We start from the raw sequence: 26,737 nt of genomic DNA on the forward strand, positions 1-26,737 counted from the left end.
CTCGTCCTGTTTTCAAACTTGCATATAAAGCCCCCAGTCATTCACCATTAAGTATATTAGCTTTTGGTGTGGGGTTTTCCATCTTGGCTCACTGCAGCCTCAACCTCTTAAGCTCCAGTGATCTTCCCACCTTAACTGCCTGAGTAGTTGGGACAACAGGCATGCACCACCATGCCCAGATAATTTTTTTTTTTTAAATATTTTGTAAAGATGGGGTCTCCCTATATTTTCCAGAATGGTCTTGAACTCCTGAGTTTGTGCAGTCTTTCCACCTCAGCCTCCCAAAGTTCTGGGTTACAGGTGTGAGCCACTGCACCTGGCCGATTTTGGGTTTTCATAGAGGCCTTTTAGCAGGTCTCAAAAGTTTTCTTCTAATAGTTTTCTTGATGTTCTGTCATTCACAGGTGTTGAATTTATCAAGCTTTTTCTATTTAAATTATTACATTGTTACTTTGTTCAAGTAATATTGTATCATATTAAACCAACATTGCATTGTGAAAATACCCTGCTTAGTCATGGTATGTAATCACTCATACCTTTTTATATTCATTTTTTAAATATTTCTTGGAGTTTCTGTGTCTAAATAGGATGTTGTTTCATAGTCATCTTGTGATTCTTTTGTCTCATTTGGGTGTTATGGTATTACTGGCTGATAGATGAATTAAGAAGTGTTACCTCTTCTACTGCTTGAAGTTTTTGTGAGAAATTGATGTTTTTCATTAAATGTTGATGAAATGTACAACTTAAGCAGTTTATAACAGCTCATCTATCTAAAAAGATTTTAATTAATTTTTTGTTATATGGATATAAGTATATTCTTTTGTGTGTGTGTGTACATATATATAAAATGAAACAATTCATAGGATGCTTTTTCAGTTTGCTTTTGTAATCCATCCCTATCAATATTTTTTATTTCATAGTATGTCATGAACAATTACTCTAGGCACTTGACATGGAATAATTTGAAAAAATAGAGAATGAGTCCTGTACTACAATCAACAAATAACTCAAAATTTTCTCCATTTTTAGGATGAAGAATATGAATATAGTTCTGTTACATAATATTTGTGTTTACTGTGTGAGACAAATGAATTACTGAATGTAAAAATAATTAGTGAAACTGCCCTTTGATTTTGGAATGTGTGAAACAGGCAAATGCCCTACCTTCTATTTTTATCAATATTTTGATAAGACAGAAAAATCGATTTTAATAAGATATACAGAATAATCTTGTATTTGAAGAATGCTGTGAAAAAGATAATTCGGAGTAGTAGTTAGTGTATGGCTCATATAATGTGTTAGGTACTATTCTAAGCCATTAAACATTTGTATGCTTAATACCTAAGAGTTTAAAGTGAAGAAATCAAAGATTCATTGAAAAATTGAATTTAAAAAAATTGTATTTTTAATTGAAAAATAGCAGTATATATCTACAGTGTAATATTTTGATATATGTTTATGTTGTAAAATGATTAAATCAAGTTAATGTTTATAGTTTCATATAATTTTTGTGGTGAAAACATTGAAAATCGTCTTTATATAAAGCAGTTTTGAAATACACATTATTTATTATAGTCACCATTCTGTGCAATTGATCACTAAATCTTATTTCTCCTAACTGAAACTTGGTACACGTTGAAGAACGTTTCCCCTCTTTTTATTCACTCCATCTCCTAGCCTCTGTCACATTTTCATTCATATTAGGTAACATTAAGGTCATTATAGAAATTAACTTTTTGGTGTCCCACAACTAAATGAACATAAATAATGATAACTTTGTTAGTAAGTTATACTAATTAGGCATAGGAATAAATGGCAGCTATTTTTGCCAGTAAACAAAGGATGTCCATTATTTTCAAATGTTAGATATGAGTATTTTAAGTGGTGAAGTTTTAGGCCTAAAATATGTCATTGAATTTATTACCCCAGAAACGCAGCAGGTCATATTTTCTGAACATTGTAAATAACAATAGAAATTATTGACTAAAATTTTACCAGCAAGTACTATCTCACCACATGAAGATTGCATTGAAATTTTTAAATTTGTAGTTCAAATGGAAGACTCAAACAGATTCTTTTCATGGATTCAGGGAAGTGCTAATGAGGAAGCATGGTGATTGAAGCCAAAAATCTGAATTCAGGTAAATAATTCTGCCAATATGTTCTCAGTGGTGTAGAAAATCAGTAGTTTTGGCCATATATAGGTACTGTTCTCTGACGTAGAGTACATTTATTTCAGAAATTTGTGCTAAATGTAAAGTCACTTCCCTAGTATTAAAGTTAAACTCTACAAATTATTATTACTTTACAGTATGTTGAGGAAAGGATATGTTCTAAATAAAGTAACTTGAGATTTCTTGTCTGTTACAAAAAAATTGTGTAAAATATATTTCATGTGTACACTGTTGACATTTGTGCTTGTTGGAAAAATAGTATAGATTCTACACATTTTAAATGTAGAAAGCTAAAATCCTCAGAAAGTTACAAGAATCTTTAAACGACTGTATAGCATTGAAAGTGAAAGTAAAATACGAGAATTTTCCAACTAGAGAAGCAAACCAAAGAAATCATTTAGGAAAATAATCGACTGAGAAGTAAGCGGTCCTGTTAGATATGAGTGGTCAGAGTTGCCAAATCCATGTGGGTTGCCCAACTTGCCATAAAGCAAATTTAAAAAACAGACATAAACTGCAGACGTCTCAAATGTAATATCTCCCATAAGTGAAAAGAAAGTTAAAACTTACGTTACACACAGTTATAGGACTTATTTTTTAAATGTTTAAGTCAACACAATGAGAAAAATAGGAAAAAAAAATATTAAAGAGCAAAAGACTACAAACTTGACAAGCCATATATGAAAAAGAGCCAAATACAACCTACTTAATATACAACATATGGGTTAAATATTAAACTTGTCTCAGCTGATGAGATTAGTGAACCGAAATACTGAGCATGATTAATGTAGCTAAATACAGTAAAAAGAGAAAACACCCCCGACCTCAGCAGAAGGTCTGAGGCCTGGCCCCTGCCCCCCATCCCTGCCCGGAGCCCGAGCCTCTGAGGCAGTCTCCAAGCCTTTGGGAGTAGCTTCTGAAGATGAGTTGGTGGTTGAACTGCTGCAGACCACAATGTACCCCTTGCATCCCATGCTCCTCAGACATTCACGATGGATGAACTGGCTGAGATGCAGCAGATTGAACAGTAACTTCTCCCGCCTCCCCAGAGAGCCCCTGGTGTGGCCGACTTGGCCTTGTCTGAGAACTGGGCCCAGAGTGTCGTGCAGCTGGAGATGCTGTGGATGTAATTCAGGATTGTAATGAGACAGACTGGTCCCAATCATTCATTTCTGAAGTTACAGACCCCTTGGCTGTTTCCCCCCCTCCATTGGGCTGAGGCATATTTGGAGCAATCAGGGGAGAAGCTGTGGTTGGGAGAGCCTGAGGGAGCACCAGCTGCTGATCGTTGGACCATGAATGTCATCCTGAGAAGGATCTGCAGCACATGGCCAATGACTTTGTGGCCAAAGGGGATGACCCCAAATTGGCTAATTCTGAGTACATCAGATACCTGGGTTGATCATTCACAAGACCAGTAAACACAACTGCCCTTGATAGGGAGTTTGAATGCGCCAAGTCAGCTATAGAGTTGCAGGCGGAGTTGGAGGAGATGGCAAAACGAGATGCTGATGCTCACCCCTGGCTTTCTGACTATGATGACCTCACATCAGCTTCCTTTGATAAGGGGTACCAGTTGGAGGAGGAGAACCCCCTGCGTGATCACCCTCAGCCTTTCAAAGAAGGGCTGCAGTGACTTCAGGAGCGGGCCCTGTTGTGGGAAGTCAGGGACCCTGAACGGAGGGACGGGCTGAAGCCACAGCAGAAGAACATAAATTGTGAAGATTTCATGGACATTTATTAGTTCTCCAAATTAATACTTTTATAATTTCTTATGCCTGTCTTTTTTTTTTTTTTTTTTTTTTTTTTTTTTTTTTTTTTTTTTTTTGAGACGGAGTCTTGCTCTGCCACCCAGGCTGGAGTGCAGTGGCCGGATCTCAGCTCACTGCAAGCTCCGCCTCCCGGGTTCAGGGCATTCTCCTGTCTCAGCCTCCCGAGTAGCTGGGACTACAGGCGCCCGCCTCGTCGCCCGGCTAGTTTTTTGTATTTTTTAGTAGAGACGGGGTTTCACCGTATTAGCCAGGATGGTCTCGATCTCCTGACCTCGTGATCCGCCCGTCTCGGCCTCCCAAAGTGCTGGGATTACAGGCTTGAGCCACCGCGCCCGGCTCTTATGCCTGTCTTTACTGCAATCTCTGAACATAAATTGTGGAGATTTCAAGCACACTTATCACTTCTCCAATCAATACTCTTGTGATTTCCTATGCCTGTCTTTACTTCAATCTCTTAATCCCGTCATCTTCGTAAGCTGAGGATGTATGTCGCCTCAGGATCCTGTGATGATTGCATTAACTGCACAAATTCTTTAAACGATATGAAATCTGGGCACCTGGAAGAAAGACCAGGATAACAGTGATCAATGTCCAGGGAACAAAGGAGATAACCATTAGGTCAGGTTGCCTGAGAAGTGGACAGAACAGAGCCATATTTCTCTTCTTTCAAAAGCAAATAGGAGAAATACCGCTGAATTCTTTTTCTCAGCAAGGAACAGCCCTGAGAAAGAGAATGCGTTCCTGGGGGGAGGTCTCTAAAATTGTCGCTCTGGGAACGTCTGTCTTTTATGGTTGTAGATAAGGGATGAAATAAGCCCGGGTCTCCCGTAGTGCTCCCAGGCCTATTAGGACAAGGACATTCCTGCCTAATAAATTTTGGTCAGACCGGTTGTCTGCTCTCAAACCCTGTCTCCTGATAAGATGTTATCAATGACAATGCGTGCCTGAAACTTCATTAGCAATTTTAATTTCGCCTCATCCGGTGGTCCTGTGATCTCACCCTGCCTCCATTTGCCTTGTAATATTTTATTACCTTGTGAAGCATGTGATCTCTGTGACTCACACCCTATTCGTATACTGCCTCCCCTTTTGAAAATGACTAATAAAAACCTGCTGGTTTTGTGACTTGGGGGGCATCATGGAACCTGCCAGCATGTGATGCCTGCCCTAGACACCCAGCTTTAAAATTTCTCTCTTTTGTACTCTTTCCCTTTATTTATTTATTTATTTATTTATTTATTTATTTATTTATTTATTTTTTGAGGCGGAGTCTTGCTCTGTCGCCCGGACTGGAGTGCAGGGGCCGGATCTCAGCTCACTGCAAGCTCCGCCTCCCGGGTTTACGCCATTCTCCTGCCTCAGCCTCCCAAGTAGCTGAGACTACAGGCGCCCGCCACCTCGCCCAGCTAGTTTTTGTATTTTTATTAGAGACGGGGTTTCACCGTGTTAGCCAGGATGGTCTCGATCTCCTGACCTCGTGATCCGCCCGTCTCGGCCTCCCAAAGTGCTGGGATTACAGGCTTGAGCCACCGCGCCCGGCCCTCTTTCCCTTTATTTCTCAGACTGGCCGACACTTAGGGAAAATAGAAAAGGACTCATGTTGAATTATCAGGGACAGGTTCCCCCAATAGTCCCTGCCAAATGCTGTGCTGCTTTTTGAGGCAGCTATGCAGCAGAATCCTAAGAATATGGAAGCTTGGCAGTACCTGGGTACCACCCAGGCAGAGAATGAACAAGAACTGTGAGCCATCAGAGCATTGCAGAGGTGTCTGGAGCTAAAGCCAGATAACTGACAGCACTGATGGCACTGGCTGCAAGCTTTACCAATGAGCCCCTGCAGCAGCAGGCCTGTGAAGCCCTGCTACACACCAGCCTGTGCCTATCTGGTGACACCTACTGAAGAAGGGGCTGGTGGGGCAGGACTGGGCGCCAGCAAGCGTATTTTGGGATCTCTGCTGTCTGACTCCCTGTTTCTTGAAATGAAGGAGCTCTTCCTAGCAACTGTGCAACTGGACCCTATATCCATTGACCCCAATGCGCAGTGTGGCTTGCAGGTCCTTTCCAACCTGAGTGGAGAGCATGACAAGGCCATGAACTGCTTCACAGCTCCCCTCAGTGTTCGTCCCAATGACTATTTGCTGTGGAATGGAAACCAGAGTGAAGCAGCAGTAACTGCATACCCCCAGGCCCTTGAGCTCCAGCTTGGCTGTATCCAGTCCCGCTGTAACCTGGGCATCAGCTGCATCAACCCTGAGGCTCACTGGCAGGCTGCGGAGCACTTTCTGGAGGCCCTGAACATGTGGAAGAAAAGTCAGGGCCCTCAGGGTGAAGGAGGTGCCATGTCAGAGAACACTTGGAGCACCCTGCGTTTCGCATTCTGTGTGAAGGCCAGAGCGACGCCTGTGGGGTGGCTGATACCCGGGATCTGTCCACCCTCCTAACCATGTTTGGCCTGCCCCAGTGACAGTGGGATGGGCTGCCCTGTGAGTGTCTGCCTAGACAGTTCCGCCCTCTAGATGTGATGTGAGTCCCTCTCCCCAAATACACCTACCAAGCGGGTGGGCTGATGACCGTAAGTGGTAAGGCCTTTCAGAAGCTGCCTCAACATAGGGCCGGGTAGTCCGTGTTCTAGTTCCTATACAATCATAGGAAAACATGGCTTGTTTTCTCTGCGTCCCTTCATAATTGAAGGGCTGTACATCCAGCTACAGAGCTCTCTGCTCATCGTTCTTGAGGATGCTTTTTGGGTAGGACCCAATGATCTAGGCTAACTGTTGTCATCAGCTGCCATTTCTGATAGGGTCTACCGCATTTGTCATGTGTCTCCTTTCCCCACTGTTACTGGGAATTGGTAATAGTTCAGTGTAAGTAGGAGGTTCATCTGCTGTGGTCTCTAATGATGACTGCCTGGGATCGGGTGTTAGGAGCTGGCCTGTCAGGCTGAATTGTTTATGTGGCTCTGCAGAGCTGAGTTTTGGTAGGGGTGCTCATAGTTCTGTCATTCTTGGACCTCTCCTGGCTGAGCTCCGATTCCCTGTGAGTACGATGCTGATGCAGAAATGCTGTGTCGTCATCCCAGCAGTCCTCAGGAGCTGCCAGGGCCAACTGCTACAGAGTGTCTGGGTGTGGGGTCAATGAGGGAGGTGGGAGTGGGGCGGGACTAGATCAGATGATATCAAGAGCTCTGTTCTGGGGCCTTGGTGGGAGAACAGAGCAAGTGGGAAGGGGGTGTGATGAATGCAGCCATCCCTCCTCCTCTTAGAAGTACCTGTGAATAGAAATTGGGCTAACTCTTCTACTAGGTTGGTTCAGAGATTGCAATCTTGCCAAATTTCTAGCAAAGAGCAGGTTCACTGTTACCATAAGCCTTCACTGTACCTCTTGAAATGTTTCTAGTGGAAAGCACTGGAAAATCCCCTTCCCCCATATTGTCTTCAGAAGGTGAGAATCGAGGGAAGATGAGGGAGCAGCTTGGATTCTTCTCAATTGTCCCCTGCACCGGGAGATACACTAACCCCCAGAAATGACTGCTAAGCCTCTTGCCTTGTCTTCAGTGGCTAATGATCAGACATATATACATATATATTGTAACTACCATGGTCCCAAGATTCCTTTCTGAAATTTATTTTTCTTCATAAGAATATGTGTAAATGATTTACAAATAAGACTAAAATATTTGTTAAAAAAGAAAGAAGAAAGAAAGAAAGAGAAAGAGAGAGAGAAAGAAAGAAAGAAAAGAAAGAAAGAGAGAGAGAAAGAAAACAGCCAGGCACAGTGGCTCATGCCTGTAACCCCAGCACTTTGGGAGGCCAAGGCAGGCGGATCATGAGATCAGGAGTTCAAGACCAGCCTGGCCAACATAGTGAAACCCTGTCTCTACTAAAAATACGAAAAATTAGCCTGGTGTGATGGCGGGCACCTGCAATCCCAGCTACTCCAGAGGCTGAGGCAGGAGAATCACTTGAACCTGTGAGGCGGAGGTTGCAGTGAGCCAAGATTGCACCATTGCACTCCAGCCCAGGTGACACTCCAAGACTCCATCTCAAAAAATGAAAACGTAAAACAAATACATATATCTATGAAGACTAGAATGCTAGAATGAGAAGGAATAGGACAAATCTCTTTTTTTATTGGATATATTAAAATAATTTGAATAATGCCTTTAAGAGTTGGTGGTTTGTGGCCGGGCGCGGTGGCTCAAGCCTGTAATCTCAGCACTTTGGGAGGCCAAGACGGGCAGATCACGAGGTCAGGAGATCGAGACCATCCTGGCTAACACGGTGAAACCCCGTCTCTACTAAAAAAAAATACAAAAAACTAGCCGGGCGAGGTGGCGGCGCCTGTAGTCCCAGCTCCTTAGGAGGCTGAGGCAGGAGAATGGCGTGAACCCGGGAGGCGGAGCTTGCAGTGAGCTGAGATCCGGCCACTGCACTCCAGCCTGGGCGACAGAGCGAGACTCCATCTCAAATAAAAAAAAAGAAAGTGTAAGAGACTTGATTTGGAAATATCAAACCCTGATGGACATTGAACTAAAGCAGTTAGACTTTGGCAGCATCAAGTAAACTTTTTAAATATAATGCAATTGCTATTTAATCGACTGCATTTAAGTCAGTTAACAAATCCTGTGCTATTTGCGTAGTTTAACTGGTGGCAGAAAAATCTATTTCTCTTCAGAAGATTTTTGTCCCAGTACAACCTTGTTAAAAATGGGTGGGGCACTTTGATAGAAATATTTTTTAGAATATTGATGATTCTTCCGTCAGGACTGATTTGTACCAAAAGACAGACGGTGGCACAGAGAGTGACCACAGGCATGTGGACATCCCAGATGACTGGGCCATGAACCCATCACGTGGTTAAGGAGGATGAAGTGATAATGTCCGCTGAGTACATGACCACAGAGCAACTCACCAGAAGACACAGGCTGGTCTGCGTGGCCCTTTTCTCTGGGGAGGCTCTTGGGGAACGGCTGGTGTTGCAAAGGCTCCGGTATCACCTCTCATGCCTGAACAAGAGAATGACCACGTACATACTGGAGAGCAGCATGATTCCTACAAAGAAAATATTCTGAAATAATATTAGAATAAAAAACAGTCCCCTGAGGATGGAGCTCATTGGAGAAAATGAGCAGAAGTCACTGACACTCGGTAAATTGAATTGGTCTGGGTCACACTGAAACAAGCTACAGTGCAGATGATCATGCTACTACTGGAAGATAATTTATGTTTTTGTTTAAGTCTCACCTACCACAAGATGCTAGGGCTGACGGTGATGGCCTGGTGCATGTTCAGGAGGCAGGTGGTGCTGATGGCCAGATCCCTCATCACCCTGTTCATGTAGAATAGTGCTTGACATTTGAGGTCCTCCCAAAAATTCAGTGACTCAAACACTGTCTAAAGAGAAAAAAATCCACTACAGTGGGGTGCGTCATTGAGTGAACAAAAGTCAAGTGACAGATGATCAGGTCTGTGTGCTTCGGCCTGTGATCCAGGAGAGTGAAGATGAAGAAGAAAAGGAGAAAGGTGTTGACTGGGACTGCAATGTCAGCTTGAAAATAAAGTGTTCTTAATAATGAACTTTATGTATTTTTCATGTTTTACTTTTTTTTTTTTTCAAGACAGGGTCTTGGTCTGTCACCCTGGCTGAAGTGCAGTGGTACAATAATAACTCATTGCCTTCTGGGCCCCCTGGGCTCAAGTGGCCGCCTGCCTCCATCTCCCAAACAGCTAGGATTCCAGGTGAAGCTAATTGTAGTGGTGTTGGAGTCTCGCTATGCTGCCAGGCTTGTCTTGAGCTCTTGGCCTAAAGTGATTCTCCTGCCTTGGCCCCGCAAAGCACTAGAATCACAGGTGTGAGCTACTTCACCTGGCCAGAAATTGGCCTTGTACATCAGAAAAATCCCAAAAGATCTCACATCATCATTGTTAATTCTGCATTAGTGAAAATTATCACAAATCACTTTTATTGTTTTACCCTCTTAATCTTGATAAGCCCTATCTCATATAAATTATTGATAATCCAGCCTCTGCATTATTTTCTACACCAATTAGTATATGAAATACCAACACATTTCTCATAAGATGCACACTCTCTATTCCTGGGTATAGTTACCCATGGTACCTGGGCATCCCTCTTTAGAAATTGTATCTTTGGGCTGGGCGCGGTGGCTCAAGCCTGTAATCCCAGCACTTTGGGAGGCTGAGACGGGCGGATCACGAGGTCAGGAGATCAAGACCATCCTGGCTAACACGGTGAAACCCCGTCTCTACTAAAAATACAAAAAACTAGCCGGGCGAGGTGGCGGGCGCCTGTAGTCCCAGCTACTCCGGAGGCTGAGGCAGGAGAATGGCGTAAACCCGGGAGGCGGAGCTTGCAGTGAGCTGAGATCTGGCCACAGCACTCCAGCCCGGGCGACAGAGCAAGACTCCGTCTCAAAAAAAAAAAAAAAAAAAAAAAAAAAAAGAAATTGTATCTTTGTTCTGTATTCTCATTTTATATTTATCACATTGATGCTACAGATAAACAAATTACCCAATCATATGTGCACAGTGCAACTGAATAAAATTTATGCTAATAGGGAAAGAATCACCAAAACAATTGAAAAAATAATATCTAGTTGTCTTTCTGACATGCTGACCTTTCAATGCTTTTAATTCTTTGTCTCTCACGTTTTGAACCTTTGTGATTAGACGTTTGAACCTACCATAGTAATTCAGGATAGTATCCTTATTTTTCACCAACAAATTAGCAATTTTGATCCCATGTGCAACTTCTCATACCCATTGCCATGAAGTGTATATTTGCTGTATCTGAGAATTAGAACATGGACACCTTTGGAGGGCGTGACTGTGCTCACCAAACCCTAGTAGCTGTATCACATAAAAATGGCTCTGGCTCTCTTACAGTTTAGTTTCCATCTCAAAAATAAATTATCTACGTCTCAGCAGAGGATCCCCAATGTCCAGCTCTGAATTGTCAAGAAAATGACACTAGTTGTAATCACTTTATGACGACCATAAAATTGCATCAAAATGATCAAATGTTGATCCTTTTCTTGAGATTCCACTGAACAGAGAGATCCCCTCTTTTGCTTTGAAGACACTTATTTCTCCGATAATAAAGGTAATTTCCCTCTAGCTTTGTTAGGATACCTGTAATATCAGAACACCTGGCATAATTTCACTGAGCAATTTTGAAATTACTCTCTAATGTTATTGGCCAAGATGCAGGCATAATTGTTTTATCGAATTAATCTAGTCATTAGAACAAGTCAACTTGACACAAAAAAATAGAAAACCATTCCACACCACTCAGTTTTTTTCTGAGATGACAGCTGTCAAAATTATATTTTAAAGGTCACTTATCACAGTACCATCCCATGTATATATGGAGCAATAGATGATAGATTAGATAGATGTAGATATCTCAATACAGAAATGGTGACAATTAGTATTTTTGCCTCTTACTCAGAAATTAATGGTTAAGGTAGAAAATTTCTCTAAAACAACCTCATATGTATGAGCTAATCATTTCAACCTCATATGTTGAAATGATTGTTAATAATTCTTCAAAATCTTAGTAAAGGAACACACTTCCAGAACCAAACAACGGACAGTTCCATGAACATGCACCTTTACCCTCAGCACAACTTGGTTTTGCTGTCATGATAAAACCAGGAAAAGAGCCAGGATATCATTGATTTAAAGGCTTAATGGTCTCTCTTTTGAGGAGTATAGCTCCAGTAAAAGAATACTTGGACATGGACTATAAATATATGTGCAACTGTTTATAAACTACATGTCCACATAATTTTGTTAATAAAACACATGTAAGCTATATAAAAAAAGAGATAAAATAGGAAATCTGATGTTTTATTCTCTTACCCTAAGATATATTTAGCTCACCCCATGTATTTCGCACCCTTCTCTCTATAAATATATAAATATAAAAAACCATCACATGCTGAAAAATACTTTATCTGCTGAATCATCAGATGGAGTCTCTCCAACAAGTCTCTTGAGGTCATTGGTATTGAGACTACAGAAGAAAGGATCACAATACTGTGGATTAGAATTGACAGCTAAAGTATATTTATTTTCATTATTTCTTTTGGAAGTTTATCTCTCAGAATCTAACTGCTGATCATTGTCAAAGACATGTATGTGCACCCAAAAGTCATTTGTCATTTATTTAAATTTTAAAGTTCATTTTCTGTCCTATTTTTTACTTGATGAATCTGGCAACTTCACTATGAATCCCAGGATTTGCCATAATATGGTACCGACCTGGGAGAAACAATATAGAAGAACATAAGCAGAGTGCGTATCTATAGGTGGATCACAGTGCAAAGGACTATTGAGTCTTACATGATACATTGAAAACTGATCAATTTAATGCACATCTCAGCCCTCCCTGTGAGAAGTGACAGCCATGGGTGGCTGGGGCTGAGGGTGAAGCTCCTGAGCCCTCTCAGGAAACAGATAATGCAAATCAAGTTCATCCTCACGTTGGCTTTCACCTCAGACTATTCGAAGTATTGTAAGTCCCAGGTATTTACGTAATTATGAATAATGATGGGAAAATTTTACCATTAAATGAGCAAGACACAAAAGACTGATGATAAAGTCTGTGAGCTTAATCGACACATCTGAAGAAAAGAGGAGCGTACTAGAATGAAAAAGCCATTTACACAAATCCAGAAGCAATTTTACATGCAACTCTTACATGCAACTAATGTGTTCTTTGAAAAAAAAAGTTTGCTGAGAACTCTCTCCTCAACTCTATTACAATATATAATTTTTACTGTTATTTGTGATAGATGGTGTCATTTTATAAATGACTGTACAGTGATCATTGTGGTCATTTAAGAATATAATCTTTATGATAAAAGTATCCTGTGTTTTATTTTATTAATAAAAATGTCTTTTTTTTTTTTTTTGAGACGGAGTCTCGCTCTGGCACCCAGTCTGAAGTGCAGTGGCCGGATCTCAGCTCACCGCAAGCTCCGCCTCCCGGGTTCCCGCCATTCTCCTGCCTCAGCCTCCCGAGTAGCTGGGACTACAGGCGCCGCCACCTCGCCCGGCTAGTTTTTGTATTTTTAGTACAGACGGGGTTTCACCGTGTTAGCCAGGATGGTCTCGATCTCCTGACCTCGTGATCCGCCCGTCTCGGCCTCCCAAAGTGGTGGGATTACAGGCTTGAGCAAGTAACAGCTAAGTTATATTATACGCAAGTAACAGCCAGCATTTTAAGACCCATGACTGGTCATTGATAACATAAAATGATTGTAAGAATTTCATGTTAAAAGTCAAAGAGGGGCCGGGCGCGGTGGCTCAAGCCTGTAATCCCAGCACTTTGGGAGGCCGAGACGGGCGGATCATGAGGTCAGGAGATGGAGACCATCCTGGCTAACACGGTGAAACCCCGTCTCTACTAAAAACTACAAAAAACTAGCCGGGCGAGGTGGCGGCGCCTGTAGTCCCAGCTACTCGGGAGGCTGAGGCAGGAGAATGGCGGGAACCCGGGAGGCGGAGCTTGCAGTGAGCTGAGATCCGGCCACTGCACTCCAGCCTGGGCGACAGAGCGAGACTCCGTCTCAAAAAAAAAAAATTAAAAAAAAAAATAAATAAATAAATAAAAGTCAAAGAGGAGATGGCTAATGCATGCTGGGCTTCATACCTAGGTGGTGGGTTGATAGGTGCATGGGCCCAGACTCCCCTTTTCTCTGTGACTGGAGTGGATGCCAGCAGTGAGGAGAAGCCAGACAGTGGGAGCAAGCACTTCCGAGCCTGTGGGGTGAGGGGGACCCCCCTGGGCCCTCTGGAGTTCGGAGATGCCTGGGTCTGCGCTGTGGCGGCTGCGCTCAGGAGGGTGGGCTCCTGCCTGCTCCAGCTCCCAAGAGCACAGGGATGCCCAGCTCACCGGTGGGTCAACCCCCAAGAACATTTATAATTTCTCTAGAATGGCCTAACCCTTCTGAAAGCTGACGGGGACCTTGGGAATCTTCTTCCAGAGGGCCCTGGTCAGGGATGTTGGCCTGGCTGTGAGACAGACAACCTCCTACCCTCCCTGTGCCAAGACATGGAAACCTCACCACGATGCCCTGCCAGTGGCAACAGGCCAAGGACGGGGTCCGTTGGGAGGCGCACGTGGTTGTGGGGCTCCCAGGAGAATTTAGAGCTTCCTGCAGACAGATGCCTCTTTTTGCTCACTTGTGGTCCAACTGATATACTGGATGGTGAGATAAACCTTACATTTTAATTTTTACATATTTTTTCATTATATGCAAAATGTGTATTTAAACAATCAGACACTGGATTTGAGTATTTGAGCAAAAGTATTTGAGGTTCATTCTTTTCTTTCAAATGTCATTGAGTCCTGTGTGTGAACAGATTGGCCCTATGTGTAGCAACTATGTAGATAAAAAAGTTATGAAATTGTTTTTGGTTTTACAATGCTATATTAAAAACATTAAAATTCACCAAACAATCTATGCAAGGGTATTATGTTTTTTTGTTATTGTTGTTAAAGTCCTGAAATACAGAGATAAGAGCCGAGTGAGCAGCCACTGGTGGAGAAACAGTCTTCACAGGGCCAGTATTTTTCTGCCCCATCTCATCTGGCTGCTGATCAACACAGGTCATTTAGTACAAGCAAGCACACAAAACAGCAATATGCTCGTGTGCCTACCCCAGATGCTTTATGTGCAATAATGGAATGAGGAAGGGGAAGATAAGAGAATGGAGAAAAGGATACTGTACCAGTCAGAACGTGGAGTCAGAACGTGGTGAAATCACACGGTGGTTTTCAGTCAGAACGTGGAGTCAGAACGTGGTGAAATCACATGGTGGTTTTCTACACGAGAATGTCTGCTGGAGCTGTAGGAAGAAGTTCTGGGTGAAGGAGCCGGTGTGTTCTGAGAAGACCCTCCTGTCTGCTGCTGGACACATCACCTGTTTATTTGTCCTCCATTTCCCGCTTTGCAGGTGTGTCAGTTTCACTGAGTAACCAGTTGGAAAATCCAAATCTGATTTGCTTCATGGCCAAGCCCTGCCATTCACCGCAGGCTTCCACCCCTTCCTTCAGTGATGTGTGCTTCTTCCTCTTCAACTGCACCGGACCCATCCTCGCCTCCACCTTCAAATTCACAGAATTGTTCTTCTGTCTTGACTCAAACGTTTTTCCTGTCGCAGCAGAGCACTGAAAGTCTCTTAAGTTACAGCTTCACAACAGAAGTCCAAAGTCTGCACAGAACTAGCAAATCTGCAGCCATAGGAGCAGCAGCATGATGAGGCAGCAGAGCTTTATTCCATGTTTTCATCACCATTCCTACAACAGCAGTGGCAGCAGCAACAACTGCTACTACTTCTAATTGTGGTAAAAATACTTAGAATAATGATGCATAATAATAATTGTAGTTGTCGACATTTTTGGTTTATATATGATTATTTGTTATGTTCTACAATTTACTTTTAGTAATATACACATAACTCTTGTCATCAACATCAGGACCCTAAAACACCACACCTGGTGAATGAATGTCACCTATGGACCTAAGGCCTCACCTGCTGGTGCCCTCTCACCACTCCATCCCCAGACAGAGGGTCTCGTCCACCTTCTGAGTCAATATAGTAGCCCTGACACTCACATGATCTGTTTGAGGTCTTGGAAAACAACCTTCCCTTGTTAAAAATCAAAGGATGAGCCAGGTGCGGTGGCTCACACCTGTAATCCCAGCACTTTGGGAGGCCGATGTAGGCTGATCACAAGGTCAGGAGATGGAGACCATCCTGGCTAACACGATGAAACCCCATCTCTACTAAAAACACAAAAAAATTAGCCGGGCGAGGTGGCAGCGCCTGTAGTCCCAGCTACTCCAGAGGCTGAGGCAGGAGAATGGCGTGAACCCGGGAGGCAGAGCTTGCAGTGAGCCAAGACTGCACCGCTGCACTCCAGCCTGGGCGACAGAGCGAGACTCTGTCTCAAAAAAAAAAAAATCAAAGGAAGACTTCAAATTGTATTCAGCTGTTTTGTTAAATGGCAGCAGGAAGAAATTTTTCTCAGCGGGTCTATTTTTATGTCACTTGCTTTCAGAGTAAGAGGTTATTTCAGACACACTGGTTTGATTTAGTCTTTGTTGAAAATAGCCTACAAACAACAAAAAGGGATGAATAGAATTTGTGTTCATGTGGAAGGCATCATCTCTGCTTTTAAATAAAAAATATATATCGAACGTTGGTTTCCTAAATTAGGAAATCAACCATTTCCTCAAATTATTTCAAGTTATTCCAAGATGCTTCAAAAGCATTCTCTGGAGGCAACTATTGCAAATGGTGAAGAGTACTAGATGGATCAGAATCTCACAGGATTCTTACTTCTATTGCAGAAGATTACTTTCCAGGACTTCAAAGGTTTAGAGAAGCTGCTTGATTTGTGTGACTTACAGAGGTGCATGGGCTTTGGAGTCAGGAAAAGTTAATCCTGAGTCCCAGCCCAGCCTCTTAGTAGCTGTGAGGCTTTGGACAAGTTCCTTGTCTTGGAAAGTTATGTAAACCTCATCTGCAAGAAAAGGCATGATACTGATTGCAAAAATGACAGGAGTTCTTCATCCCTTCCTGTATTTATGCCCTTTGTGATATGCTTTTATAGCTGCTTTCATGGAGAGGCAGAATCTGTTTCCCAAACTTTGAATCTCACTGGCCTGATTTGCTCTGGCCAATAGAAAGCTGTGAATATGACCGTGTGGCAGTTTGGGGCCGAGGCACAAAAGCTCTTCAACGCTTCTGCTTTTTATTTCAGAACCGTGTCATCTCCATGATAACAAGTCCCTGTCAGCCTGCTAGAGGATGAGATACTACAGCGAAGAAACCAAAGTGCCACAGTTGACAGGCAGCTCACCCTCAGAAGCAGCATTGCCTAGTCAAGCAGTAGCTGACCACACGTGCCTGAAAGGGCCCGGCTGAGACCAAAAGAATGGCTCACCTGAGCCCAGCCTAAACGGTGGACCAGCTCAATCTAATAAGTTTTGGGGAGTTTTACTATGAAGCAATAGGTAATATGTACACCTAGCGCAGACAGGATGGCAGGATTCAGTGACATGTTGATTCCAAGTTACGAGGCAAACACATGGCACCTTGTATGTACTGATTTCCTTTTCCCTTTATGTAAAGTTGGATCTCTGGTTAGACAGTGTTGAGCCATGCAGAAGTGCACGCAGGCATGCATGCATGTGATCAGTGCTTCAGCTCACACACTTAAATTCCACACCACTGGAGGAAACAGAAAACCACAGCCTGCCCATTAGGGCCAAAGCCAAATTGCAAAATGAGAAGTTTGTCTTGAAGGTATTCCCTCCACATCTAAAGTCCTGAGGTTAGGGCTGTGGACAAATCTGAAGACATGGGTTTTCTTCTCCTGGGGCCCCTCGTCTTTTTTTCACTGTCTTATCTATAGAAGAGGCTGGGCCCCGGCAAGAGCAGGTGGGAAATAGTAGACTCCCTCTAGATACTTCTTTATTGCAGCCTGCTTCTCTCTCTGGGCACCGTCTCTGCCACCGTTGGGCCCGAGGAGAGATGTTAGCAGAAAGAGGGCGTTCCCTCACCTCTAGCAGAAAAGAGGGGTTCAGGCCCTTCACTCCCTGAGGTCAGCGGAGCCAGAGCCCTCAAAACTGCACTTCAGTGGGACAGTCACTGCCCACAGGGGTCTACTTAGCACCTAGAATGTGGCTGGTCTGAATGGGTACGTGCTGGAAGTTTAAAACGCAGAGTGACTTTGAAAGATTTAGTACCAAAAAACAAAGAACAACTAAAAATCCTTCATTAACATTATATTGATTATATATTTAAATGATAATATCTTGTATATATTGAGTTAAAGTATTAAATCAATTTTACCCGTTTATTTCTCTTTTCTTTTGCTACTAGAAATTTTAAAATGACACCTGTGGCTCACATGTGATTTCTGTGGAAATTGCTGCTTTGGAGGATTGCTTCCCTTTTCAAAACTCGGGCTCCTCGGACTGCTTCCTCAGAAGACCAGAGGCCATGAAGGTTCATAAGTCTGAAATTTTAAAAGAATTATTATTATATTGTTTCCTATTTTAAATATCATATATATTATTCACAAATGAATGTAACGTTGTATACAAGGTTAAGTGTATATAAATGAATGTCCCCTAGGCAAGGCTGGGTCCCAGCCCCAGAGAGGAAGCCCGCCCGGAAAAGTGCGGTTGCCAAAACGCTGCCTCATTCGGACACGCGTGGGAGCATGTCACCTGTCACTCAGGGCCTCAGGGGGCGGGGCCTGAGACCCTACCCAATCATGGGCACCGGGGCGGGGACTGCCTAACCAGGCGCTACGCTGGAAAACCCGAGGCGGCTTCCGGGTCTGTCCGGCCTTTGTCTCTCGTGTCCGCACGTGCGTGGCGCGGTCAGTGGCCGCGGCGCTTCTCCTTCGCTCCTGGGGGTCCAGGAGTCTCTGCCGCAGCCTGGGTCCTCTTGTGACCTGCGTGTACTGGGGGATTCGCAGGGAGGATGTCGGGACACCCCGGAAGCTGGGAAATGGTGAGTTGCGCCGCCGGGGGTCTGGAGAAGGGAAGGGGCTGTGGCGGTCCCCGGCCCCGGGCTCCCAGCGGTCGGCTCCCGAGGGAGGACCCGGGTCCCTGCTGGCGCGGCGCGGCGCGGCCCTCGGTCCTTTCTGGCGCCCAGCAGGGCTGGGCGGGCAGCGGCACCCCGGGCTCCCGTCCCGTCTCTGCATGGCGACTTCTGTCCTGCCCGAATCCGCTCCCTCTCCAGCCCCGCACCCGCAGCGCCGTTTCCCCGGGATCCTGCAGTGAGACCCGAGGGTCCTCAGGGGAGAGGCCCAGCGCGGGGTGCGAGCTCGCGCCTGAGAGGATCTGTGGCCACTGGCGTTTCCAGTCCCTCTTTAATCCTGTTGAAAATTAAACTGAGGTTTACTTAAAGCGTTGCAGAGTTTGAGCAAACAGCCATTCATGAGTAGGGGAGCACCCAGCCAGGGTTTTTGGTTTGTGGGCCACCGGACGATCTTGATGGAAAGGCTTTTCTAAAATGTGTAAGAAAGCAAACCAAATTTGTTTTTTCTTTTAATGATTGGGTGGGTTGGGGGGGGTAGTGTCTCTGTATGTTGCCCAGGCTGGTCTTGAACTCCTGGTCTCAGACTCCCAAAGTGCTGGGATTACCCCGCCCAGCCCAAAGCGACCCCAATGTAATAATTGATTGGTTATAATTATGTAGTTCTGTTATTCGGATTATTTAGGTGGATGGTTCCCGGTTATGTAATCAGAGGTAAATTGATGATTTGGGCTTGATTAAGTTTTGGTTCCCTTCAAGTAATTACAACAAAGGCAAGAAGTTCCTTTAGGTTTTCTGGGTGAGGAACTCAGGGCACCGTAGTCACTTTAAGGGAGGAGACCACCCCTCATACTGTCTTATGCCCAGTTTCTGCCTCCAAAGAAAGAAGAAGTAAAAACTAAAAGGCAGAAATGAAATCCACAGGCAGACAGCCCGGGCGGCGCCCTGGGCCTGGTTAAAGATCGACCCCTGACCTAACCAGTTATGTTATCTATAGATTCCAGACGTTGTATGGACAAGCGTTGTGAAAGTCCCTGTCCTGTTCTGTTCTGTTCTGATTACCGGTGCTTGCAGCCCCCAGTCATGGACCCCCTGCTTGCTCAATCGATCACGACCCTCTCACGCGGGCCCCTTAGAGTTGTGAGCCCTTAAAAGGAACAGGAATTGCTCACTCGGGGAGCTCGGTGAGTCTTGCCAAAGCTCCCGTCGGAATAAAGCCCTTCCTTCTTTAACTCGGTGTCTGAGGGGTTTTGTCTGCAGCTTGTCCTGCTACAACTTCAGTCTAATTTCTTCCTATTTAATTGTTTCCACAGGGGTACTGGTTTCCCCTGCATTTTCCGGATGTATGGCAAGCAGGGTCTCAAATCCATGACCGTATTCCCCAGCCTAACTCTTCTAGAACTTGAGTAAAATTCTAAATTTCCAGTTTCTTCCTCATACTCTCAAACTCCAACTTCCCCTCTCCAATTTACAACATTATTAACTATTTGTTCTTAATTGTGCATTTGAACCAGATGTAGTATTTTAATGGTTTATCATGTTTTCACTGAGCAGTGAGGAGCTGTTTCTGAACATTTCACATGAAAACAGAGAATGATCACCTGATCTAGTCCACTGGAAAAATTCTTTGTGCCTCTCCTCCTTTTGTCTTCCTAGGCACACACACTTTCCCAGAACGTCTTGGATGGAGGTTTCCCTTTGGAACCTTCATGTGGCCATGTGTCCTCAGCCACCCTCCTGTCTTTTCTGGGTCCTGGGTTCAAAAGCTGTTTGAGGATGACCTAATGTGCCCACACTGGCCATGTCTCTTGGAGTGTCATAAATAGTGAATGTCAGCCGTTGGGTCCTCTTCTCCCAGAAGACAAGGTGAGGTTTAGGAGTGGAGCCTCTCAGAGGAGCAGCTGGATGGCATGAATCCCCTGGAACTGAGAGGAGTCTCCTGGGATACTCTTCTATACTCTTCCTCTAAAAAGCTAATCCAGTGGGACTTAGATTTTTTTTTCTCTCACCCCTGTTGTCACTCCTGAGAGACAAAATGCTGGTCAGGCAATCAGATACTGGTACTAAGGGAAGAAAGAATTTCTGCCCTCTGAATTCTCTCATACTTGTGAAGGGAGAACAGCTATTCCAAAGTGCAAGGAAACACCCCCCGCCCGCCACCCACCGCAGTGAGGCAGGAACCTAAAAAAGCAAAATGCATTTGGGGCACAGTGGGGACACAGCCCAGCTTTTTGGGGGAGGGTGGACATTGAGTATTTCCCTGAGCAGGATGGGGTGGGAGGATTTAGGTGATGAGATGGTCTGACTTGACCCTTGAGTCAGCCATGTCCGTGTCAGTCAGTACTGCTACTCCTTGTGTTTGTCACCTTGAAAATATTTGTTCACTTATTTTAACTTCAGTTTTTCACTGATTGAAAAATACATTTTATCAGTACAGCTTGAGAGATAAGAAAATATTTTCAAAAGGCCAAGAAAAAGGTGTATATCGGAAAAATATTAGATATCTAGTCATATATTTCATTTGTTAAAAATTCTTAAATGTCTTTTTTCTTCCCCAGAGGGAGTGTAGTAAGTTTCACAGGTTTGTTCTTTTCTAGGGGATAGTTTCAACCCAAATTCCAGGGCTTAGCTTTGGAAATGCTACCAGGGAAAAATAGAGACACTGTCTTCCATTAAGGCTGCAGAAAAATACGTTTTCACAAGAAAGTACAGTAGATAAATTAGTGAATAACACTCACCAAAGCATCAGTTCCACCTTTGTGCCGAGCGGAGATTTTGTGACAGTGGATGACTCTGTTTCCTGTTACCCAGATGTCCAAGTTTAATGGTAAATCTGTGGGTGGGGACTTGACATTTTTAGATGTGTTAACATAGAAATAATTTCTTTATGAAATAATTTGTTATCATGGAAATAATTAAGTGACTTAAAAAAATAATTAAGTGACCTGTTTATTGTATGAAATAAATACTTCTGCTTTTCCTGTTGAGGTATAAAGTGTAAGTGCCTTACAATTTTATTCCTTCTAACAAACGTAAAAACTGAGTTTGAGTGATTTTGCTGGACTCTTCAAACACTGAGTATTTTTTCATTTAAAACAACATGGGGGCCGGGCACGGTGGCTCACGTCTGTAATCCCAGCACTTTGGGAGACCGAGGTGGGCGAATCACTTGTCAAGAGTTGGAGACCAGCCTGACCAACGTGATAAAACCCCGTATCTCCTAAAAATACAAAAATTAGCTGGGTGTGGTGGTGCACACCTGTAATCCCAGCTACTTGGGAGGCTAAGGCAGGAGAATCACTTGAACCTGGAAGGCAGAGGTTGCAGTGAGCAGAGATCATGGCACTGCACTCTAGCCTGGGTGACAGAAAGACTCCGTCTGAAAAAATAAAATAAAATATAAATAAAATGTGGGCTGGATGTGGTGACTCATGCTTGTAATGCCACCCCTTTGGGAGGCTGAGGCAAGAGGATCACTTGAGCCCAGGAGTTTGAGACCAGCCTAGGCCACATAGTAAGATTCTGTCTCTACAAAAAATAGAAAAAACGCCACGTTTGGTGGCACATGCCTGTAGTCCCAGCCACTTGGAAGGCTGAGGTGGGAGGATTGCTTGGGTCCAGGAGGCTGAGGTTGCAGTGAGCCTTGATTGCACCACTGCAATCCAGTCTGGGTGATATTGAAACCCTGTCTCAAGAATAATATAATAATAAAGAATAATAACAATTCTTTTAAATCATAATTATTGTTTTTAAATCATAATATACATATTGATATATTAACATAACAATATTATTAAATATAATTATTATTATGGTTTAAAAAATGAATAACCTTGACTGGAGAGCAGAAACATGAGCTTAGTGACTTACAGCTAAGGCCAATCTTGAGCCTGTGGGACGAGGCTATTGAAGAGCCTGTTCGTTCTTCCTGGGGAGCCTGTCCTGCTCACACCAACCATGAAAGGAGCCCTTTATACCAACAGAAGCTACAAGGCCCTGGAGAGCTGAGGATCCACAGGCAGATGTGGCTGCTCTTGGGATAGGAGTAGGGTTGTGATGCCCTTTCTAAGGGTATAATTGTTACTGTCCCGGGACTGTTGCAGTAAAATTCTAAATTTCCAGTTCCTTCCCCACACTCTCAAACTCCAGCTTCCCTTCTCCTATTTACACCATTATTAACTTATTACTTATCAAATAATGTCAAATTTAGGTTAAAAGTAACTTTATTTTAAAGGAATATTGCAATATGGAAGAGGACCAAATATAAGATCTGTAAGCATCTCAAAGGTTAGGCAGAAAAGGGCTTTCTTTCATAGGGAAGAGCGAACATGATTAGAAAGGAGTTGGGAGGGAGAGAGCAGGATGGAGGTGGCAAAATCAGATCCTAGATCAGAGACTGTTTCACCCTGAAGTCAGCCTATTCTTAGGAAAGATGTAAAGAGGGGTTATGTGTTGGCTGAGGCTAAGTAAGAGTCAGAGTTTGGGGGCTGGAGGTAGGAGAGAAAGTTAAGCAAAGCTTGGATAAGAGATATTTTGTTCTGACTACTGAAGAGAAAAATGTTCATCTAATTGTTTATGAGGCAAAAAAAAAAAAAAAAAAATTGCCTAGTTTGTGTCTGGCTTTGTGAGAGGTAAAAAAGGAAGCATCATCTAAGTCACAATGAAAAGGATGTTTGTTTGCAGTAAGCTGCTCTTGATACATGGAAATGATAGCGGATTTCTTAAATCACAGCTGTTTACCAGGGTTACCCACCCACCCTGCCTTTCCCTGCCTCTTTTGTTCACCCTATACATTTTTTCCCTTGGCTGTTTCTGAGTTGTGTCCTTTATAATAAACTGTAAACATAAATAAAGTGATTTGCTGAGTTCTGTGAGTAGTTCTGTCCAATTATGAAACTTGAGGAGGGGGTTACGGAAGTCTGTAGTTCATAGTTAGTAGCTCAGAAGTACAAATGGCCCCGGGGCTTGGGACAGGCATCTGTAGTGGGGCAGTGTTGTGGGACTGAGCCCCAAACATGTGGAGTCTGCGCCGAACCCAGTGGTTCCGAATTGAGTTGCACGTTCAGTTGTGTTGGAGAATTGGTTGGTGTTCAGCAAACTTCACACATTGAATGTCAGAAGAAAGGACATCACATGTCAGAACCTCAAACTGATTCCCAGTGACTGGTCACTGGTGAGAATTGAGACCCTGGAGGAAGGAGCATTTTTACCCTGTGAGGAGGGGACAGTCAGGAGTGTGGAGCTCCCAGCATTGAATGTTGTGGCTGCTCAGGTTTTCCTCATTCACTGCGTAGGAGTGAGCCGCCCTGGGCTGCTTCCCCACGGTGAGGGTGACCCCCACGCTTATGAACGTGCATATATAAGATTTGTGTTTTCTTGTTTGAAAATCCAAATCCAATTAATAGATGTGATCTAGAAAAGCAAAGATAATTCTTGAAATAAATTGTTTTATGCTAAATTCAAATAATAAGGATGTGAAGAGTCATGGACTCACCACGCGGGGAATAAAGAGGCCTTGGGCAGTTCTGGTGTGTCTCCCTGATCCCACCTGCCTTCTGCCCGCAGACGTGATCGCAGTCCTGATTCTTTTTTTATTCTTTTCTTTTCTTTTTTGAGAGGGAGTCTTGCTCTGTCGCCCAGGCTGGAGTGATCTTGACTGACTGCAAGCTCCACCTCCTGGGTTCAAGCAATTCACCTGCCTCAGCCTCCTGAGTAGTTTAGATTACGGGCGCGGCCACCACACCTGGCCAGTTTTTGTATTTTAGTAGAGACAGGGTTTCACCATGTTGGTCAGGCTGGTCTTAAACTCCTGACCTCAGGTGATCTGCCCGCCTTGGCTTCCCAAAGTGCTGGGATTACAGGTGTGAGCCACTGTGCCTGGCCTCTTTTTTTATTCTTTGTGGCTTCTTTTTGTGGTTTCTTTGCCTCAATCTGTTGCACACATACTGCTGCCTGAGGGTGGGGGGGTCAACCGGTTTACTCACCCATTCCATTGCTTACGGGACTTGAGTTGTTTCAAGTTTGTTTTTAATGTGACGATGTTATTCTTGGTTTTGTCCCCAAGTGCTAACAGTTTATAAATGTATTACTTATTGGGAAAAAGTTGCTGGGTTGTAGATGATGGATACATTCAGATTTACTAGGAACTGCCAGTGGAATGTACAGATTTGCTGCTTGACTGTTCATGCCTGTGCTTTTATGCCTTTTCAGTATTTATTCAGGCTAGATGTGGTGGCTCACGCCTGTAATCTCAGTGCTTTGGGAGACTGAGGCAGGAGTTTGATACCAGCCTGGCAACATAGCAAGACCCCCATCTCTACAAAAAAATAAAAATAAACATGAGTTTGGCATGGCGGCACCTGCCTAGCTGCTGGGGTGGCTGAGGCAGGAGGATTGCCGGAGTCTAGGTGTTTGCGGTTGCAGTGAGCTGTAATGGGGCCACTGCACTCCATCCTGGGTGACAGAGATACCTCATCTTTAAAAAAAATTATTCTTGTTTACTTCTGTGTGGTTATATATTGCTTCTTGCTAATCACCATTCGCTTTGAGCATTTGTGTGTGTGTGGTCTTTCATCTTCTTTCAAATAGTTTTTCATCATTTTCTCACATTTTACCTGTTTGCATGTTTATTGCTTTTGTCGTTTGTGTGTGTGTATGTTTTTGTAAAACACACTCCAAACACTAATCCATATTCATTTGTAAAGACTGCAAATACTTTTTCCCAGGTTGCATTTTGTTTTTCACTTCATTCTACAAGTTGATGGACAGTTCTTAATTTTAGAACCGTCAAACTTGTCAGTCTTTTCTTTGGGGCTTTCTTTTCTCACATAAGAACCTGATAGATAGGAGGGCTTGCTGAGCTCGCAGAGGTAACTCTTAGGGTCTCCCTGCCTCATCACCAGGGAACAGTCCCCACTGAAGGCAGAGTCTGGCTTCCAAGCTTGAAATATATTTATTTAACTTTCCGAATGTGGGTTTTCATCGTGAACTGTGGGTGAAGCAGACTCCTCTTCTGAGCCAGTTTAAACGTTTGCTTTTCTTCTCTTTTAATTTCTGTATAGACTGTTGCTGCCATATAACTCTGGTTTTTCCATGTATTTCATAAATTTAGTTCTTTGTCAGTGTCTTTTTATTTTTTTAGCTGAATATGAGCAGGCTGAGGAATGGGGTTTGAGGAAGCCTTGGCTATGGGCCAGCAGCCTCCTCCCAAATTAAAAGCCTGGTCCGGGAAACCGTCCCTTCCTTAGGTCAGGACGGCTCTGTTGGTCACTGAGCCTGTGCTTCCCTGTGCACGTGTGATCCTGTATTCAGGAGGAAGAAGCAGGAGGGGTTTAAGGACTGCAGGAAGACAGCAGGGCCCAGTGTGGAAAGCCAAGGCCAAGTCTGGCTTACAGGCAAACGTCCCCTGGTTGGGGCCCTTCCCCCAGCCCTCAGGGTGGAAGCCCTGCCTGAGGAGAGCTGTAGCCAAAAACCTGGGATTCAGACCTAGTTTAGTCACATGGTTGGTAGCATCCCCTGTCACTCACAGATGGAGGGGGCAGGGCCGGGAGTCCTGTACGGTCAGGGGCACTGAGTTGGGAACTGTCTAGTCAGCGGCAGAGAGGAGGCAATCTTCCTGGGCCGCTGTCTTTGTGCCTGCCCGCTCAGCTTGTGGTCTGATCTCCGTGGCTGTTTCCTGGGCTCTAGGAGGCCCCAGGTGACTCTGCTGCGGTCTCTGTCACCTCGTGACTTGCAGGAACTGGAAGAGCCCTAGGAAGAAATTTAGGATACCCCAGAAGCCAGGGATGTGCAGAGCCAGGCCTCCCAAGCAGTGGGCGAGGTGTGGGTAAAACCTGCTAGAAACGGCTGTGGCAGGACCCAGGCCGCCCTGCAGTCAGCTCTGGAGTCCGCAGCCCCTCCTGCTTGCTGGTGCAGCCTGGCCTCAGTATCCCCTGGCTGTAGGGCGGGGACTGGGTCTGCAGTGGGGACCTGGGCATCCTGCGAGGATAACGGAAGGGTCATCGGGGAGAGTCCCTGCTTGCTGGGGAAGGTGTTCATGTGTGGGAGGAGCTTGTGGTTCCTGGGATTCTCAGTCCTCCTTTCTCCTGTCAAAAATTAAACAGAGGCACCTTTCAATTTTCAAGAGTTTATTTGAACAAACAGTGATTCATACGTTGGGGAGCACCTGGCCATGGTTTGTGAGTTGAGGGAGCACCTGGCCATG

At 44.2% G+C, this 26,737-nt stretch overlaps 1 protein-coding gene and 1 pseudogene across 3 annotated transcripts in view; both read left to right on the forward strand.

Annotated features, from left to right (window-relative positions):
- Positions 1-198: 198 nt before the first annotated feature.
- On the forward strand, positions 199-6,410 carry LOC111545193 (annotated as a pseudogene). The gene is made up of 2 exons (XR_002732365.3): positions 199-3,822; positions 5,578-6,410. The product of XR_002732365.3 is annotated as a peroxisomal targeting signal 1 receptor-like (transcript).
- An 11,898-nt stretch (positions 6,411-18,308) lies between these two features.
- Positions 18,309-26,737, forward strand: part of ZNF124 (zinc finger protein 124) — a 22,366-nt gene continuing 13,937 nt past the window's right edge. For both annotated transcript variants that reach the window (XM_023216124.3, XM_023216125.3), the window contains exon 1: positions 18,309-18,507. In XM_023216124.3, coding sequence (XP_023071892.2) covers positions 18,478-18,507 — 30 coding nt within the window. In that variant the 5' untranslated portion in view covers positions 18,309-18,477. The remainder of the gene's footprint in view (positions 18,508-26,737) is intronic.

The sequence above is a fragment of the Piliocolobus tephrosceles genome, chromosome 1, assembly GCF_002776525.5.
Source record: "Piliocolobus tephrosceles isolate RC106 chromosome 1, ASM277652v3, whole genome shotgun sequence".
Taxonomy (NCBI): Eukaryota; Metazoa; Chordata; class Mammalia; order Primates; family Cercopithecidae; genus Piliocolobus; species Piliocolobus tephrosceles.